Raw genomic sequence first — 12,500 nt, 5'->3', positions numbered from 1 at the left:
TGTTCATCATCTTTATGTTTATTTGTATCTTCTCGTTACTATTATTTCTCTTCTAACCTTTCTTGTCTGTGTATAACATGTTAGTGAAGTGTGGCGGGGAATTAGTGAGCCTGAATGTTCTTATTGCAATGCTTACTATTCTTTTGTCTAAAAAGTTGCTCTCTGTATGCATGTATGTATGTATGTTTGTACGATGAGTGAGAATGGCTAGTGTCGTGTTTGTTGATGTAAACCTTGTTGAAATGGTGAGATAAGCTAGAGTGGCATTTCTTATTTTTTCAATAATTCTTTTACAATTACGTGTTTTGTACTATTAGTGCTGTGTAGTTTTTGTATCAATACTGAAGTCTTTTTAATGTACTACTGCATTTTGTGCTGCTATGAATATCGTTAGAGGTAGCTCCGTGTTTTCCCATTGTGCAGTCACAGTGTGTTAGTATGTCGTTATTTCTTTGTATTATGTGACAGAATTACTTTTAATTAGCAAGCTTCGTACTTAGTGTTGGTGATGGAGCTCAATTACCAAATTTTCTATTTAGTGATGGTGATGGAGCATTAGGGTTTATTTTCTACATTATGGTATTTTTGGATTTCACAGTCAGATGTAGACAACTCTCATATTTTTTCCATATGGTCATTTAAGAGTGACTATATTTATTTTTCCATACTACATTCATATATTTTATTTTAATATACTTTCTTTAAGAGCTATTTCATGTAACTATATTTGTGTTGCTGTGTTTCGATGATGCATGTTATTTTCCTTATCTTCATCAGGTTAATTCTCGAATAACTCTTTCATAAGTATATTCTAATCAGGGACAAATGAGTAACGTGTAGTATGTTGTTCTGACAGTCCGTCTCGACCTTATCATTTGCTGCCTGCGACATGTGCTTCTCTTCCATGTACTTTACTGACAATCGCATGGGCATCTCTTCTTGTAATATCTTTCTCTATTAGTGTTTCGATGTCTCTCCTCATCTCTTTACTCACTTCGGTGGTCACGACTCTCTTACTTATCAATGTATCGATACCTTTTTGTAATCTTTTTCTAGCTTTCGTTATTATCATGTCTTTCCTCTATTTATTCTTTATATATTTTGCTTCTGTGTGTGTGTGTGTGTGTGTGTGTGTGTGTGTGTGTGTGTGTGTGTGCAGTCAAAATAAGTTCTTTGATATTTTTTCTTTTATTTTTTTTTTCATAGACCTCACCTTCACTTTTTTTTTCTTTTACTGCATGTTGCCTTTTGTTTGCTTCTCGTTTACCAGTCTTTCTTTTTTTACTAACTTGCTTGATTTATTCTTTTCTCGTTCACTCCGCGACACAGCGTTAGCGTTAACAGCGTCTTGAATATTTCGCCGCGTCACAACCGATCCGTATTCTTAGTTAACAGAATTCATGTCTGGACTTTACATGTTCATCATCTTTATGTTTATTTGTGTGTGTGTGTATAACATGTAGTGTGTGTGTGCAGTCAAAATAAGTTCTTTGAAATTTTTCTTTATTTTTTTTTTTCATAGACTTCACCTTCACTTTTTTCTTTTCTTTTACTGCATGTTGCCTTTTGTTTGCTTCTCGTTTACCAGTACTAACTTTTTGATTTATTCTTTCTTCGAGAGTCATTTCTTTTATATTATTGGATTATGTTCTTTTTGCTGCTCGTTCTATTAGGTACTGTTATTAGGTACTATTGTTAGCTTTTACTATATTCTCTCTCTCTCTCTCTCTCTCTCTCTCTCTCTCTCTCTCTCTCTCTCTCTCTCTCTCTCTCTCTCTCTCTCTCTCTCTCTCTCTCTCTCTCTCTCTCTCTCTCTCTCTCTCTCTCTCTCTCTCTCTCTCTCTCTCTCTCGTCGTCTAATTCTCTTCCTTCTCCTGTTTTTCACCACCACCACCACCTCCTCCACCTCCTCCTCCTCGTCCTCCTCCTCCTCTTCCTCCTCCTCCTCCTCCTCCTCCTCCTCCTCCTCCTCCTCCTCCTCCTCCTCCTCCTCCTCCTCCTCCTCCTCCTCCTCCTCCTCCTCCTCCTCCTCCTCCTCCTCCTCCTCCTCCTCCTCCTCCTCCTCCTCCTCCTCCTCCTCCTCCTCCTCCTCCTCCTCCTCCTCCTCCTCCTCCTCCTCCTCCTCCTCCTCTCCTCCCTTTCCACACATCAACCACTAATGAGTTCCACAGTAATAGAAATAGAAAAGAAAAACTTTTATTTGTTCCTTCGGTAGAAGTTGCGTCTGCAATTATGAGGTGGACAAGTGAGAGGAGAAAGACAGGTATATAAAGAGTGAAGGTGAAGAATTACTTTAAGTTTAAGTTGACTGAATAGTTTACAGTTTATTTATTTCTTTTTTTTATTTCAGTATCCAACATTTTTTTTTTTTTTATGTTTTCTTAGCATTCATCTTTTTTCTCCCTTACTAGACTATATAGATGCATAAAGACTCATCATAATAAAAAGCAAAAGTAGTTGCTTTTATGGTTTCTCTACTAAGAAAGAACACATCCTAAAAAAAAGTTCGTTATAACACCACAGAAATTAACTAACCATATTGTTTTTTTTTTTAACAATGTGGGTTATTTTCACAGGGATTACGAGCGAAAAGATGTACAGTGGGCAATGTGGGCTTTTTAACAGGAATTGCTGGCTAGAGAAGGTATAATAGGAACGTTAAGGAACCATTACTCTGATTAAGGAAGCCCATCCTACATTTATACCGTGGCCCGGATTTGAACCCGTGCTCTTAGAGGCCCTTCGGCCCCCAAAGCCCACGTGATTCCACTGTACTAAACTACACAGGTTAAGGAATAGTCACTGGAAAACAAACATTCTGCTTCTTCATTGAGGTTCATTGAGTCTTTGTACCTTCGCTATTTGTTTTCATTCTTCCTTTTTTTCTATTTTCTTATTTATCTATTTATTTTCCTATTGGTTTGCTGAACTAAACAGGTGAAGGAATATTTACTGGATAAATAAACGTTCTACTTCTTCATTGATTTAGGTAGAAGCGTGGATGGATAAAGAAGTCATCAATACAGTAAATGGCGTATTATGTACAAATGTCGTTTAAAGTCTACGGCGTTTACTCCCCATAGTTAACTACTGTGAACTAACCTATCCAGTTGCGAAAGTACGGTTGTTGTATCTTTGCTATTTCCTTTCCTTTTGTTCCATCTTTTTTTTTTTCTCTTTCTTTATTTGTATTTTTCTATATTTTTTTTCTATTGGGTCGCTGACTCATTTTCTATTTTTCTTTTTATTTGGCTTTAGTTTTGATAAGTTATCTTATTTTTTGTGCATTTTTGGTTTTATTTATGTGTTTATTTTTCTATCTATTTAATTATCTATTTCTTTATTTATCTCTATATTTATTGACTTATTTGTCTATTTAATTTATTCATTTATCAATTTATCTCTTGGTAGATGAGGATTAATAATATCAGATCTCTTCATCATTTTTTTTTAATTAAACCTGTCTTTTTTTTATATTGTATCAAGCCATTTTCTCCGTTTCATTGACATGCTCTATCTTGCCTTGATATGTCTGGTGTAGATGTAAGTTTTCGCATTTCCTTTTCGAAGCTCAGATACCAGAAAAATGTACGAATCGACTCCAGAATTGTAAAGATCAAGCTCACAGATGTCACTCTTTATTTATCTGCACCACATGACTCTATTCTGTCCGTTTATTCAGATACTCAACTAGTCGACCACTCACGGGCTGACCCTTAAAGAAGCATTAGCGATTGTAGTCATCCTTTCACTTTTTCTAGATGTCAAAATATTCTTCTTTCGTTCATATACACCATATGACATTGTTCTAGATATGTCCGAAGCAAAGTTATCAATAATGTTCCTCTTCTAACAGAAACCCAAACGATACCAGCAATCACTAGATATATAAAACTGTTTCTGGATATCAAAAGGTTTCACTGTCTGTTTAGTGGGCCTTGTAGTCCTATTGTTGCTGCATTCGCAAGGCAATCAGCTATTCTTGATGCAGTCTTGAGAGAGGAACAGAAGAAGCCAAGCACTCTTCGAAATACAAAATTAATTCTGGTGGTCAAAATTGCGACAAATTCAGAAGCCAAACCCAATCAGTAGATGAAGAGGTCCACCCAAGTCTCACATATTGACAAGTGAACCGCGATATGAGGGGAAGAGGACAAGGAAAAGAGAATTTGATTTTTCACCTGTTTGAGCATTGAATTTTGTATGCCTTTCTTAAGATATGTAACAGGGTTCTCGTTAATGGGAACATAAAGAAGGAAAAGATTTACAGCGAGTCCTAGTCGCTAATAGATGGTGATTAGAAAAGGATCCAAATTTACTGGAAGTGTTTTGAAATCTCCTTTTAGAAATAAGTTAAATTATAGCTTTTCTCTCTCTCTCTCTCTCTCTCTCTCTCTCTCTCTCTCTCTCTCTCTCTCTCTCTCTCTCTCTCTCTCTCTCTCTCTCTCTCTCTCTCTCTCTCTCTCTCTCTCTCTCTCTCTCTCTCTCTCTCTCTCTCTCTCTCTCTCTCTCTCTCTCTCTCTCTCTCTCTCTCTCTCTCTCTCTCTCTCTCTCTCTCTCTCTCTCTCTCTCTCTCTCTCTCTCTCTCTCTCTCTCTCTCTCTCTCTCTGTGTGTGTGTGTATATATATATATATATATATATATATATATATATATATATATATATATATATATATATATATATATATATATATATATATATATATATATATATATATATATATATATATATATATATATATATATATATATATATATATATATATATATATATATATATATATATATATATATCTATCTATCTATCTATCTATCTATCTATCTCATCCATCTATCTATACACACACACACACACACACACACACACACACACACACACACACACACACACACACACACACACACACACACACACACACACACACACACACACACACACACACACACACACACACACACGGCCCGGTAGCTCAGTAGTTGGAGCGCTGGCTTCACAAGCCAGAGGACCGGGGTTCGATTCCCCGGCCAGGTGGAGATATTTGGGTGTGTCTCCTTTCACGTGTAGCCCTGTTCACCTAGCAGTTAGTAGGTACGGGATGTAAATCGAGGAGTTGTGACCTTGTTGTCCCGGTGTGTGGTGTGTGCCTGATCTCAGGCCTATCCCAAGATCGGAAATAATGAGCTCTGAGCTCGTTCCGTAGGGTAACGTCTGGCTGTCTCGTCAGAGACTGCAGCAGATCAAACAGTGAATTACACACACACACACACACACACACACACACACACACACACACACACACACAACACGCACACACAATACAGGTAAATACGTATGCAAAATGTGGTGTAGAGATTTGAGAATGGTGTGAATTGTGCTTTTTCCTTTGCATCATGAATGAGCAATGCAAACTGGCACGTTCATATGGAGAAATTTATGACAAACTTGCCATTAGAAAAGAAAAAAGTTTAATCGCAAACAGTTTTTTTTATTACTATTGTATCATTACTTCTTTTACATTATTAAAAACAGCAAAAATAAAAATAGCATCACTTACTACTACTACTACTACTAATAATAATAATAATAATAATAATAATAATAATAATAATAATAATAATAATAATAATAATAATAATAATAATAACCACCACCACTACTCCACTACCATTACTACACTACCACTACTACCACCACTACCACTACCACTGTTTAATCACTGCCACCACGACTGTTCTGCTACCACCACCACAGTAGCCACAGTAGCACCACCACCACCACCACCACCACCACCACCACCACCACCACCACCACCACCACCACAACAACCACCACCACCACCACCACCACCACACCACCACTAACACCACCACCACCACCACCACCACCACCACCACCACCACCACCACCACCACCACCACCACCACCACCACCACAACTACTATTACTACTACTATTAACAACAAGAACAATAACTACTACTACTACTACTACTACTACCACCATTACCAATATTACTACTTCCACTACTACTATTACAATTACCACCACCACCTCCACCACCACCACCACCACCACCACAACAACATCTAATACGTGTGTTTTTGCTGCTGTAAGTTGGAAAATTTTTTGTGTCTATTTTTATCTTCACAACCAAAAGGTTTCTCAAACGATGTTGAAGATAATGGGAGACGAGGAGGAAGAAGAGGAAAAGGAAGAGGAGGAGACAGAGACAAAGGAAGATGATGATGATGGTGATAATGATACTGATTGGTGATGGTGATGTTGAAGAAAAAAAAAAGAATATTTGGGGACTTGATTGTTTCTTTCCATCAGTTTTTGTTAGTTTATTATTGTCATATGTATTGTATATCGGCTAATATTTTTCATAGAAGAAGACAAAGAAGACGAAGAGGAAGAATGGGAAAAAAGAAATAAAAACAACAATAACAACAGCAGCAACAACAACACACCACCACCACCACCACCAACAACAACAACAACAACAACAACAACAACAATAAGAAGAAGAAGAAAAGAAGGAAAAGAAGGCAAAAATAAAAGAAGAAAAAAAGGAAGAAAAGGAAAGAGGAAGAAGAAAAAGGAAAAGAAGAAAAGAAGAAAAGAAAGAAAATAGAAAAGAAAGAGGAAAAATAGAAAAGAAAAAGAAAAAGAATATTAACAAGAAGAAGAAGAAGAAGAAGAAGAAGAAGAAGAAATATGAAAAGCAAGAAGAAGAAAAGAGGCGAAGAAAGAAAAAGAAAATGGAAAAAAGAAGAAAATAATATAAAAAGGAGAAGAAGAAGAAGAAGAAGAAGAAGAAGAAGAGAAGAAGTAGAAGAAAAAGAAAAAGAAAAAGAAAAAAGAAGAAAAAGAGAAAAGAAAAAGAAGAATAAGATAAACCGTCGAACACAAGAAATCAGATACCAATTTATAGACTTCCGGGATCTTACTGTACTTTCACTATATTGGACTGACTGTGGCTTCGGTACTCTACCACCTAAGAACTCGTGACTCCCCCAGTAATGTCTATAAGTAGCAGAATTACTACGCTGCAATTCATGACTGTTTGTTTAGTGGCATCGTTGGTTCTTCTCGACAACGTGAAGGAGGGAACTAAGGATCATGGTGGGATATTTTTCACCTTTCTGGCCTCGCAAGAAAATATGAAAAAGGAGAAGCATTATTGCGTTACTTTTTTAATACTGAGTGGAATCCATGTGTACTTTTCTTTACCTTTAGACTCCTTGACACGTTAAGGAAAAGTGAGTGGATTAAATTAGTAATATAAAGGATGATGCAAGAGATTTTTTTATTTTTCTAAAGTTTCGACAGTGACTCTTCCTAGTAGAGAACAGACAAGAAGCGCTGAGAAGGGTATGCTTTAATTTGTTTCAAGAGGAAGCTCTCAAGGCGCTTCCCGAGTTTTGTTTCATAATTTTGTCTCTTCTTTCGCTATTGACACCTCGATTGTCTTTCAAGGTGAAGATATGCCGCGTTCAGAAAAGTGTTTAGTCAGTTTATGTTCTATCATACTGCTTCTTCTTCTTCTTCTTCTTCTTCTTCTTCTTCTTCTTCTTCTTCTTCTTCTTCTTCTTCTTCTTCTTCTTTTCTTCTTTGTATCTTCTTTTCTTTTCTTCTTTTTCTTTGTATCTTCTGTCATACTTCTTCTTGTTTTTCTTCTTCTTCTTCTTCTTCTTCTTCTTCTTCTTCTTCTTCTTCTTCTTCTTCTTCTTCTTCTTCTTCTTCTTCTTCTTCTTCTTCTTCTTCTTCTTCTTCTTCTTCTTCTTCTTCTTCTTCTTCTTCTTCTTCTTCTTCTTCTTCTTCTTCTTCTTCTCCTTCTTCTTCTTCTTCTTCTTCTTCTTTTTCTTCTTCTTCTTCTTCTTCTCCTCCTCCTCCTTCTTGTTGCTGTTGCTGTTGTTGTTAGAGTTCTTAGGAACTTAAGAAAAAAGTTATATATTGTCTTCAGTGCGATGAAAATCAAACATTTTTAAAGAAACTTCTGTCATTACGCGACCAAGAACACAGAAAGAATACAGACAAATAACATGAACCATGAAAACACAACCCGACTCCTCTGAACCATTCTATACGTTCGAGAAAAAGAGAGAGAGAAAACATGTTCCCACGCCAGGAATTGAACCCGGGCCTCCTGGGTTAAAACCAGACATCCTAGCCGCTAGACCACGTGGGAGTGAAGGAGTGGAGAGGCGAGGGAAGAAATAAAGGTGGAGGTAGAGCAGGAGGAAGAGATGGAAACAGAAAAAAAGATGGAGGAGGTAGAGAAGGAAACAGAGAAAGTGTGGAGGTAGAGGGGGAGGAGGAGGAGGAGGATGAGAAGAAGGAGGAGGAGGAGGAAACAGTAAAAAGGTGCAGGAGGTTGAGGAGGAAACAGAGAAAGGGTGAAGAAGATAGAGGAGGAGGAGGAGGAAGAAACAGAGATAGGGTAGAGGATTAAACAAAGAAAACATGGAGGAGGTATATGTGGAAGAGGAGGAAATAGAAAAATATAGAGAAGGGAACAGAAAAAAGTGGAGGAGGTAGATGGGGAGGGAGAGCAAGTTTATGTAGGATAACCAAACAGTAAGAGAGGTTTACTTTGTTGTTTGGGAGCTGTTCATTATTAAGCGATTGATGATTAGTGAGGATAATGTAGCACAGAAAAAGGAGGAGGATGAAAAAGAAGAAGGAAAAAAGAAAAAGAAAGAAGAGGAAAAGGAGGAAGAGGAAAAGTAAAAAGAAAAAAAGACATCAAAAGGAGGCGGATGTGAGAGTGAAATGGTTGAAATAAGAACGGACAAAATAAAGATAACTCCATAGAAAGCAACACACACACACACACACACACACACACACACACACACACACACACACACACACACACACACACACACACACACACACACACACACACACACACACACACACACCACTTAACTAACCCAGCTACCTCACCAACACCTAATCCATTTCCTGCAGGTGGTGATGCAGTACGAGCGAGGTTATGGCCGCGATTACCGAGCGGGCGTTGGCGGAGTGTGGGTGGGACGCGGGAAGAAGTGTGGCCGTGAGTTGGATCATCTGAGGGCAACCAGCTGTAACTTCACGCGGGATCTGTGTGGCTGGACAAACACTCACACTGACCATACAAACTGGCAGCTGACTGAACAAGGTAAGAGAGAGAGAGAGAGAGAGAGAGAGAGAGAGAGAGAGAGAGAGAGAGAGAGAGAGAGAGAGAGAGAGAAAGGTGATATGAGAAGGAAGGAAGAGAAAAGGAGAAAGATGAGTTGAATCTAGGAAGACCTGTTAGAGAAAAAAAGCAGAAATGTCGAGATGGAGAGAGAAAAAAAAAAGAAGAGAGATGGTGACGAGAGAAAGAGAAAAAAAGAAGAGAGACAGAAGAGGAGAAGAAAAAAATGACAGGAAATGAAGAGACGCTAGGGATGGAGAGAAAAGGGAAAAAAAAAACAGTACAAGTAAAAAAAACACAAATCCAGAGGGAGTAGGAGAAGAGGAAAAAACAGAATAAGATCGAAAAAGTGATAGAGAAGAACCAGAAGGGAGAAAACTAGTGTCAGGGGGAAATATGTGGGAAAAAAATGAATGAAGATAAAAAGAGTGTTGTTTTTACTCTGTGGGAGAAGAAGGCGAGGAGGAGGAGGAGGAGGAGGAGGAGGAAGAGGAGGTGGAAAAGAAGCGACTTAACTAAGGAAAACATATAAGGAAACCAATATAGAATAGAAGGGAAGGAAGCTCATTGCAAGGTGAAAATATGATCAGAGAGAGAGAGAGAGAGAGAGAGAGAGAGAGAGAGAGAGACCGTGTGTGTGTTTCACTGTTTCACTATTTGATCTGCTGCAGTCTCTGACGAGACAGCCAGACGTTACCCTACGGAACGAGCTCAGAGCTCATTATTTCCGATCTTCGGATAGGCCTGAGACCAGGCACACACCACACACCGGGACAACAAGGTCACAACTCCTCGATTTACATCCCGTACCTACTCACTGCTAGGTGAACAGGGGCTACACGTGAAAGGAGACACACCCAAATATCTCCACCCGGCCGGGGAATCGAACCCCGGTCCTCTGGCTTGTGAAGCCAGCGCTCTAACCACTGAGCTACCGGGCGTGTTATGTGTGTGTGTGTGTGTGTGTGTGTGTGTGTGTGTGTGTGTGTGTGTGTGTGTGTGTGTGTGGCTTGCAAGATGAATGAGTGTAATTAAAGGGAAGTCGTGAATTTTGTGTACTTAATAGATAATATGTTTGGGAGGAAGGAAGGAAGGAAGGAAGGAAAGAAGGACTGAAGTAGAGATATGAAAGAAAGAAAACGGAAGAAAGGTACGAAGGGGAAGTTATCTATCCATCTCTCTATCACACCCAGGAGTGGAAGCGGTGGAACTTGGAGACAGTGATGACGGCAGCCAGCGATGGGCGGACCTCACTTCTCCACTAGTAACGAGCAGTGACTTAAGAAAGAGAGAGGAGCCGGCGGAAACACAAAAGTCACGCGAGGACACAGAACAGGAGGACCAAGGAGGAGGTGCTGCTTGCCTCAATCTCCTCTACCGTGTTCTGTCTGGTAACGCTGAGCTTCGAGTGGTGCTGAGATTACAAGGTGGCAACGAGGAGACACAGCAGACGCCAGGGAGCAAACAGGGACAAGACGGAGAGCAGGTGTTATGGAGCCAAGGCCGCGTCGAGAGTCCAGGAGTGCTGCGAGCTTTGGTTAATCTGCCTCAAGTCATGCCCAGCCAGTACCAGGTGCGGAGTAAGGGGTAGTGGTGGTGGTGGTGGTGGTGGTGTGGATGCTGTTATTAGTGTTATTGTTGTTACTATTAGTGGTGTTGCTATATCTTCTGCTTTTTATTCTTGTTTTATTTCATATTTTCCTTTTCTTTCTTCTTTTATTTTTTCTTCTTTTCATGTTCGTGTTCGTGTTCGTCTTCGTCTTCTTCATCTTTTTTTCTTTTTTTTTTCTTGTTCGTGTTTTTTTCTTCTTGTTCTTGTTCTTCTTCTCCTCTTCCTCCTCCTCCTCCTCCTCCTCCTCCTCCTCCTCCTCCTCCTCCTCCTCCTCCTCCTCCTCCTCCTCCTCCTCCTCCTCCTCCTCCTCCTCATTCTCCTCCTCCTCCTCCTCCTCTTCCTCCTCCTTCTCCTCCTCTTACTAGAACTACTATATTTACTGCTGCTACTACTACTACTACTACTACTACTACTATTACTATTACTATTACTACTACTACTACGACTACCACCACTACTACTACTACAACTACTATAACCACAACTCTCCTTCATTATTAGTTAGTGTTGCGGGCTGTGGGCGTGGGTGGCAGCAGTGGCGGCGCGGGCGTGGCGGTGAGGGCGGCGCGGCTGGAGGCAGGGCGCTGTTCCGGTGGCGCCTCGTGTTCCTTCGATTCTGGTTTCTGCTCCTGGAAAGTATCCTACACCGGAGGCACTGTGTGGTACATCCGGCCACATGAAGGTACGCTACGGTGCATTCTCTAAAGTGCTTAGCCTGTGTATCTTTTAGTCATACTTCTTTCTTCTTCTTCTTCTTCTTGTTTTCTTCTTTTTCTTTTTCTTCTTTTTCTTTTTCATCTATTTCTTCTTTTTTTCTTCTTTTTCTTTTGTGTCTACTTCTTTTCTTTTTTCTTCTTCTTCTTCTTCTTCTTCTTCTTCTTCTTCTTCTTCTTCTTCTTCTTCTTCTTCTTCTTCTTCTTCTTCTTCTTCTTCTTCTTCTTCTTCTTCTTCTTCTTCTTCTTCTTCTTCTTCTTCTTCTTCTTCTTCTTCTTCTTCTTCTTCTTCTTCTTCTTCTTCTTCTTCTTCTTCTTCTTTCTTCTTCTTTTCTTCTTCTTTGTTCTTCTTCTTCTTCTCCCTGTTGATGTTGTTGTGACTTGTTGTTATAGTTGTTATTGTTCTTCTTCTTCCTTCTTTTCTTCTTCTTCTTCTTCTTCTTCTTCTTCTTCTTCTTCTTCTTCTTCTTCTTCTTCTTCTTCTTCTTCTTCTTCTTCTTCTTCTTCTTCTTCTTCTTCTTCTTCTTCTTCTTCTTCTTCTTTCTCTTCTTCTTTTTGTCTTTCTTCTTTTATTTTTCTTTTCCCTGTTGATGTTGTTGTGACTTATTATAGTTGTTATTGTTGTTGTTGTTGTTGTTGTTGTTGTTGTTGTTGTTCTTCTTCTTCTTCTTCTTTGGACTTGTTACTCTTCAAATTATTTCTTGGGTCTCTCTTCTTTGTCTCTCTCCACATCCTTGGGTAGTTCTTTTTAATTTTCCAGCACTTGATCAGAAATGTTTCCCTATGGCTCACTGTATACACGCATTGGTTTCTTTAATCTCTTGTTAGTAGGTACTGTTTTCTTACACCCTCCTAAGAGCTGCACCTAGTAAGTGACGCAAGTACACACATACAAAGTAATACACTCATAATGTTCTTGTCTTATACTCACTCTAGTAACACTCCCTCGCAGCTCAATAGGTAAGATAAGTTGTCTTTTTTTCATT

At 39.1% G+C, this 12,500-nt stretch overlaps 1 protein-coding gene across 1 annotated transcript in view; it reads left to right on the top strand.

The window, feature by feature from the left end:
* The window catches only part of LOC123518844, a 200,089-nt gene that overhangs the window by 141,409 nt on the left and 46,180 nt on the right, over positions 1–12,500 (top strand). Inside the window, 3 exon segments of the mRNA XM_045279883.1 lie at positions 8,979–9,171; positions 10,383–10,762; positions 11,303–11,483. Coding sequence (XP_045135818.1) covers positions 8,979–9,171; positions 10,383–10,762; positions 11,303–11,483 — 754 coding nt within the window.

The sequence above is a fragment of the Portunus trituberculatus genome, chromosome 44 (assembly GCF_017591435.1).
Source record: "Portunus trituberculatus isolate SZX2019 chromosome 44, ASM1759143v1, whole genome shotgun sequence".
NCBI lineage: Eukaryota > Metazoa > Arthropoda > Malacostraca > Decapoda > Portunidae > Portunus > Portunus trituberculatus.
This window is presented reverse-complemented; position numbering and strand designations above follow the sequence as displayed.